The sequence below is a fragment of the Corylus avellana genome, chromosome ca7, assembly GCF_901000735.1.
Source record: "Corylus avellana chromosome ca7, CavTom2PMs-1.0".
Classification (NCBI taxonomy): domain Eukaryota; kingdom Viridiplantae; phylum Streptophyta; class Magnoliopsida; order Fagales; family Betulaceae; genus Corylus; species Corylus avellana.
In genome coordinates, this window is record NC_081547.1 from 26,897,866 (window position 1) to 26,904,518 (window position 6,653).

Here is a 6,653-nt window from a genome sequence, read left to right on the forward strand (position 1 = left end):
CAAGTAATCTCGAAAGCAAAATCGTATGGATCTTTGGTTCCCTGTCCACCACTTCAAGGTTATAATATACAAAATTTTGAGCGGATAATACACGGCAGGAATCAAATCACATGATGATCGTATATATATATTTCATGTCTTTGGGAATAGAAAAGGTAGCCCTTCCAAGATCCAATTCCATATATATATAAATATATATATATATATATAGGCCAAGAGACGAGCCTAACTGGATTGAATCCTCTTACCATTGACACACCTAAAATGTCAGCAACAAAAGTAAGCCTGAAGCTTTTGATAGACAAAAAGAAGCAACGGGTGCTCGTTGCTGAAGCAGACAAGGAATTTGTTGATTTCCTCTTTAGTATTTTCACTCTGCCGGTCGGAACTGTGACAAGGCTCCTACAAAAGCAAAACATGGCAGGCTGCTTGGGTAGCCTGCACAAGAGCGTAGAGAATTTGAGTGATATTTACATTCAGCCAGAGCAAGACAAAGGCATTTTGATAGACCCAAAAGTGGCCAATATTTCTGGTGCTAAACTCCCTCCCCTCTTGCCTAGCGTTGAGCACTCATACACACCCAGGAAATTTTATAGGTGTAGAGGCAGCTACTGTGACTACGTGGCTAGTGACCCGAGAGCAATTTGTTCTTCGTGCAAGACTTTAATGAGAAGGAGGTAAGATACGTGGAGTACCCACCAAAGGATATCAAGGTATCCTCCTCTAGTGTGGGAGGTTACGTGAAAGGTGCGATTACATACATGGTGATGGATGATCTGGAGGTGAAGCCCATGTCCGCCATCTCTTCTATCTCTTTACTTACCGAGTTGAATGTCACGGACCTTGGGGCTGTTGAGGAGAAAGTGGTGGATTTAGGCATGGATGAGGTATATATAGCAACCATCCTCCCCTTTATTTTTTTTCTTTTTTTAATTTTTTCTTTTTTCTTTTTTTTTCTATGAATTAATGCGTTTTTTTGCTGAACATAAACCGTTTTCTTAAGGGTAGTTATGGCTTAACGTACATACTATATATCTAATATTGTTCCTTTGTCTGGTCTGTTTTTAGGTTTTGAATTTGCTGGAGGCTTTTTTGCAATCTAAGACTGTTTTGACTGATGTCTTTCTTCCAAACTATTCTGACAATGATCAAATAGAAATAATTCAGGATATTGTGGGCACATAAAGAGCCAAATTATCAAAGCACCGGCTTGCTTTTTATTTGTCTTTTAATTTCAAGGTACAAGAATTCTGTGGAATAATTTGTCCATAAAATCAAAGTACAAGTGAGTTGGCATTTTGGTGTTTTTGTTGCAGCCATGTTTGTCATCTTCTGTTTCATGACCTTCTTGTGCGTTTCATGTTAATCAAATCTGGTTTTCGTAATATGATTTTCATTTGTTTCATGTTAATAACAAAACTTCTGCAACTTGTAACCTAATATTGCTAATTATTATAACAATTACAATCACTTGCGACCCATAAGTACCGTTGATCAACTGCATTAATCAGATTCCAAATTAGATATAGAGATACAAAAATGAGAGATAAGGTAGCCTGGTAGGTTGGATTATTGTTCTTTTGAAACATTTTTTAATTTTTAAATTCACAAAAATAATTAATAATACAAAAGTATTTATTACATATTCTTTTAAAAAAAAATATATAAAACAGTTAAGTTTTTAGTGTTAACAAATTTAGTGTCAAAACAGGTTGGGATGTAAAGTTTGAGTTAAGGATTAAGTTGGTGTAAAAGTTTGTCCAAAACATTATAAGAAAATATGTTTGTGAATGCAGTTCAAAAAAGACTTAGCTAGAGTAAAACGGCCATATCTTTTAATTCTAATATCATATGAAGACATATTTGGTGGCGTTGGAAAGTTGATTCAGAGTCTACAACTTTGTATTTCATGAAAAAAATTTCTTTATACTCTTTTAATGTGGAATTCAACACTAGTTCATATTTCTCATTTTTATTTGAATAATAATAAAAAAAAAACAACACTTATTAAACTTTAACACAATCTCAAACAAGCCGTAGTAACCATCATTTTTTGTTTGCTATGATCTTCTTGAATTTTAACAGTCTCGATAAGGATTCATTTTTTGTTTGCTAAACCCTAGGGGTTCGCGGCCACCCCATGGGTGGTTAGGGGTGGCTCGGTGGTTTGGGGTGGCCTGCGACCCCTGAGGATGCCCGCAAGCCACTCCATAGGGGTTGAGGGATGACGAGGGGTGGCAGCTCCACTGCTGGCCACCCCTTCAATTTATTTTTTATTTTTTAAATTAAATTAATAAAAAAAATTATTATGTTGACATGGCAAAACGGTGCGTTTTGATTAGAACTAACGGGCGTTACAAAAATTTAACCATAGAGATTTATTTGGTATTTCGATTAACCCAATAAGTAAAAAGTCTAAAAAAAAAACTTAAGAAATTTTTTGTTTTGATGATTGACTTGGGAACTTATGATATATTTACCCTTTATTTATTTATCTTCTTCTTTTTTGGGTCTAGAAAAGTAGAGTAAAGACTGTAGCACTTCCCTGGGCTTGAAAATAGCAAGGCACAAAAGTGTAAAACCAACCGAACAAGCCCATGTGTGTTGGAATATTAGTCAGCCCATAACGTTTGGCTATAGGGCTCTATGTCGATCCGAAATGAAACAACTTTATATCAGTGAACAATTGATTGCTCGAAGCCACAAACTCCAATGATTTTCCCATTGAGAAGATCGACAGTCCCTGCATGAAAATGTTTATTTGACCTTCCCAACTCACAAACTCCAATGATTTTCCATTGAGAAAATCAACAGTCCCTTGCAGCAAAATGTTTATTCGACTGTTCCGAGTCCCGAAGGTTCATGAATGGTGACTGCAAATGCGAAGGGTAGCAAAGGAATGCACTGTCATATAGCGGCCTAAACACACTATAAAAAGGGTAACAGCCAAGCTTGTTGAGGGCACTTACTGGAACTCATTGGCATACGTAAGATGGCAGAAACAAAAGTAAGCTTGAAGCTTTTGATAGACAAAAAGGGTCATCGAGTGCTCTTTGCGGAAGCGGACAAGAAATTTGTTGATTTCATCTTTAGCATTTTAACTCTGCCGGTGGGAACTGTAACTAGGCTCTTACAAAAGAAAAACATGGCAGGCTGCTTGGGTAGCCTATACAAGAGCATAGAGAATCTGAGTGATATTTACATTCAGCCAGACCAAGACAAAATGTCTCTGCTAAAACCAAAAGTGGCCATTTCTGGTGCTAAAGTCCCTCTCCTCTTGCCAAGCGTTGAGCAGTCGTGTACAGACAGGAAAATATATAGGTGTGGTAGCTACAACTGTCAGTTCGTGGCTAATGATTCTAGAGCAAATTGTCCTTCGTGCGGGAAGCCAATGAACATTGAGCAATTTTACGTAGAGTACGCACCAAGCAATATTATCAATGCATCCTCCTCCAGTGAGGGAGGTTACGTGAAAGGTGTGATTACATACATGGTGATGGATGATCTTGAGGTGAAGCCCATGTCAACCATCTCTTCTATCACTTTACTTACCAAATTTAATGTCAGGGACCTTGGATCTATTGAGGAGAAAGTGGTGGATTTGGGCATCGATGAGGTAATACATAGCAGCTATCCCCTTCTTTCTCTGCATTACAACTATATATATATATATATATCAAATGCTTCTTTTACTTCCTGTTATCTATTGCTGGCTCTACTCATTTTTTATTTTAGTTGAACATTGAACAATAAGCCTTTTTCTTAAGGTTAGATTTTGGCTTTACAATTTTATCGGTTCTAAGCAATTTAATTGGAGTCCTGTATACGTTTGTACTTTTAGCAGTTTTTTTTTTCCTTTTTCTGAGCTTACTTTTTGCAGTTTTTGTTTTTATAATATCTTTGTTCATGAAGAGTAGAAAATAGTGGGCTTTTGCAGCGTCGCTTTTTTTATTACCCATGATGACTGTATTATTGTTCCTTTGTGTGTTTTGTTGTTGTTAGGTTCTGAGTTTGCTGGAAGTCTCCTTGAAATCTATAACTGTTTTGACCGATGTCTTCCTTAGAAACGATACAGACGAGGAGTAATTCAGGATGTGGGCCAAAAAGAGCCAAATGTAGTTACTGTTGCTTATTTACTCTTTTAATTTCAAGGTTTAAGAACTCTATGTAATATTTGGTCCAACAAGTATTTATTTCGATTGGTATTTTGGCGTTTTTGTTGTAACGTACAATGTTTCTCAAGTTCTGTTATATGAACTTGTATGTTTCATGTTAATCAAATCTGGTTTGATATTATGATTTTTATTGTTTTTAAGATTGTTATTTAAACTTCTTCAAAATTAAATTATAACATAAGAATATTGCTATTAGTAACAATTACAATCGTTTAATTTATTATTCCACTCGTACGTTTTGCAAATTAGATTTAAAGAAACAAAAATGAGAAATATGGTATCCTGGTAGGTTTGATTATTGTTCTTTAGAAACAGTTTTTTTTTTTTAATATATATATACAACTTTTAAATCTCAAAAATAATAAATAATAATGAAGTAATCATTCACATGCCTATTAAACTTGTGGTAGACCAAAAGAACCAACCTAGATTGCCCTTTTTTGAAGCATACCAAGGAAATTTTTGATTTCCAATTTAACATTTTCAGTTTGCTCGATCGTCGGGGGAGCTGGGGGAGGCCAGTGGTCCCGCCAAACCCCCCAAAAAAATTTTGGTGCGTTATTGAACAAGTTAACTAAAAGCTATTTGTATGTGTCTATTAGGTTTATTGAACAAGTTAACTAAAAGCTATTTGTATGTGTCTATTAAGTCCACACGTGGCACACGCGTTTACATTGACTGACAACACAAAACTTGCTAAATTGCTGAGTTCTTCGAGTGTTTAAATGTTTTGATGTAAGCATGTGATTAAGTGGAAACAAATGCTAAGCCTCGTTAATGATGTTGGAATTTTTTGTTGTGCGCAACAGGAACATTTGATTGCTGTTGCAATGGATGGTTTTGTTGTTGTTGGTTTTTTTTTTTTTTTTTTTTTGGGTCCACTTGTTTTCAAGTTTTTTTTTTTCTACACAAATTTGACATCTAAGTAAGTTTGTATTTTTTTTTCCATATTAATTTGTGCACAAACTAATGTCAACTTAAACAAGAAGAATAAGTCAAAAATAAATAAATAAATAAATTAGTTACGTGAGATAAAATAATATTATTTTATTAATTGAGCGCATGAATCTTCTGTCAAATTGCTATGCTCTTTTAAAGTGTTGAAAACATAAAAGAAAATATGCTAATCTTATTTCTGATACAAATAGGACTACTAAAATAATTAAAAGAACACAAAAATATATGATGAAAGAAAAGAAAAAATATCAATGCGACAATATCAGGAAACAAAATTGAGATGTACGGTTGTTGTGTAAAAAAGAAAAGAATACAATATTAATTAATAAATACTATATAAATATGAAATTACATCTCTGTTTTACTTAAAATATGAATCCCATTATTTATTTATTTATTTTATTCTTAATTCTTTTTTGGGTCTAGAAAAGTAAAGGAAAGATTGTAGCACTTCCTTGGGCTTGAAAATAGCTAGGCACAAAAGTGTGAAACCAAACGAACAAGGCCAAGTGTGTTGGAATATTCAAAGCTCAGCCCACAACGTTCGGCTATAGGGCTCTCTATGTCGATCCGAAATGAAATAACTTTATATTAGTACACAATTGATTGTTCGAATTAAGCCACAAACCCCAATGATTTTCCCATTGTGAAAATCAACAGTCCCTGCAGGTAAATGTTTATTTGACCTTCCCAGATCCCAAGTCACAAACTCCAATGGTTTTCCATTGAGAAAATCAACGGTCCCTTGCAGCAATATGTTTATTTGACTGTTCCGAGTCCCCAAGGTTCACGAATGGTGACTGCAAATGCAAAGGGTAGCAAAAGAATGCACTTTCCAAGAGTGAATTCCAAACACTATAAAAGGATAACACCCAAGCCAACAGAGGGCACTTTTACAGGACTTATCCTCTTGAGCATTGACGTACCTAAAATGGCAGCAAAAAAGGTAAGAATGAAGCTTTCGATAGACAAGAAGAGCAGTCGAGTGCTCTTTGCTGAAGCAAACAAGAAATTTGTTGATTTTCTCTTTAACATCTTCACTCTGCCGGTGGGAACTGTGACAAGGCTCTTACAGAAGCAAAATATGGCAGGCTGCTTGCATAGGCTGTACGAGAGCATAGAGAATCTGAATGATATTTACCTTCAGCTACGCCAAGACAAAAACTTTATGCTAAACCCAAAAGTAGCCGTTTCTGGGGCTGAAGTCCCTCTCCTCTTGCCAAGCGTTGAGCACTTATATACAGCCAGGAAAGTTTATAGGTGTGGCCACTGCTTTTTGTACACGGCTCATGACCGTAGAGCAATTTGTCCTACCTGCAAGAATACGATGACTAGCGAGCTAACACAAGTAGACCCATCAAGCGTTGAGCAGACATATACAGCAAGTAAATTTTATAGGTGTGGTGACTACTTTTGTAGGTACGTGGTTAATGACCCGAGTACAATTTGTCCTTCGTGCCGGAGTTCAATGTCCAACGTGCAAAGTTACGTAGACCCACCAAACGATATTAAGGCATCCCC

At 35.7% G+C, this 6,653-nt stretch overlaps 1 protein-coding gene across 1 annotated transcript; it reads left to right on the forward strand.

Annotated features, from left to right (window-relative positions):
• The first annotated feature begins 2,992 nt into the window (after positions 1 to 2,992).
• LOC132188083 (uncharacterized) lies at positions 2,993 to 4,086 on the forward strand. The gene is made up of 2 exons (XM_059602494.1): positions 2,993 to 3,616; positions 4,003 to 4,086. The coding sequence occupies exons 1-2, from the start codon at positions 2,993 to 2,995 to the stop codon at positions 4,084 to 4,086; spliced, it is 708 nt and encodes a 235-aa protein (XP_059458477.1).
• Positions 4,087 to 6,653: the final 2,567 nt, after the last annotated feature.

What these genes read in the sequence shown, in the direction of transcription:
- LOC132188083 (XM_059602494.1), top strand. Translation starts at nt 2,993, where the DNA reads ATGGCAGAAACAAAAGTAAGCTTGAAGCTTTTGATAGACAAAAAGGGT. An exon ending in TGGATTTGGGCATCGATGAG is followed by an intron (nt 3,617 to 4,002) that starts GTAATACATAGC and finishes TGTTGTTGTTAG; the next exon opens with GTTCTGAGTTTGCTGGAAGT.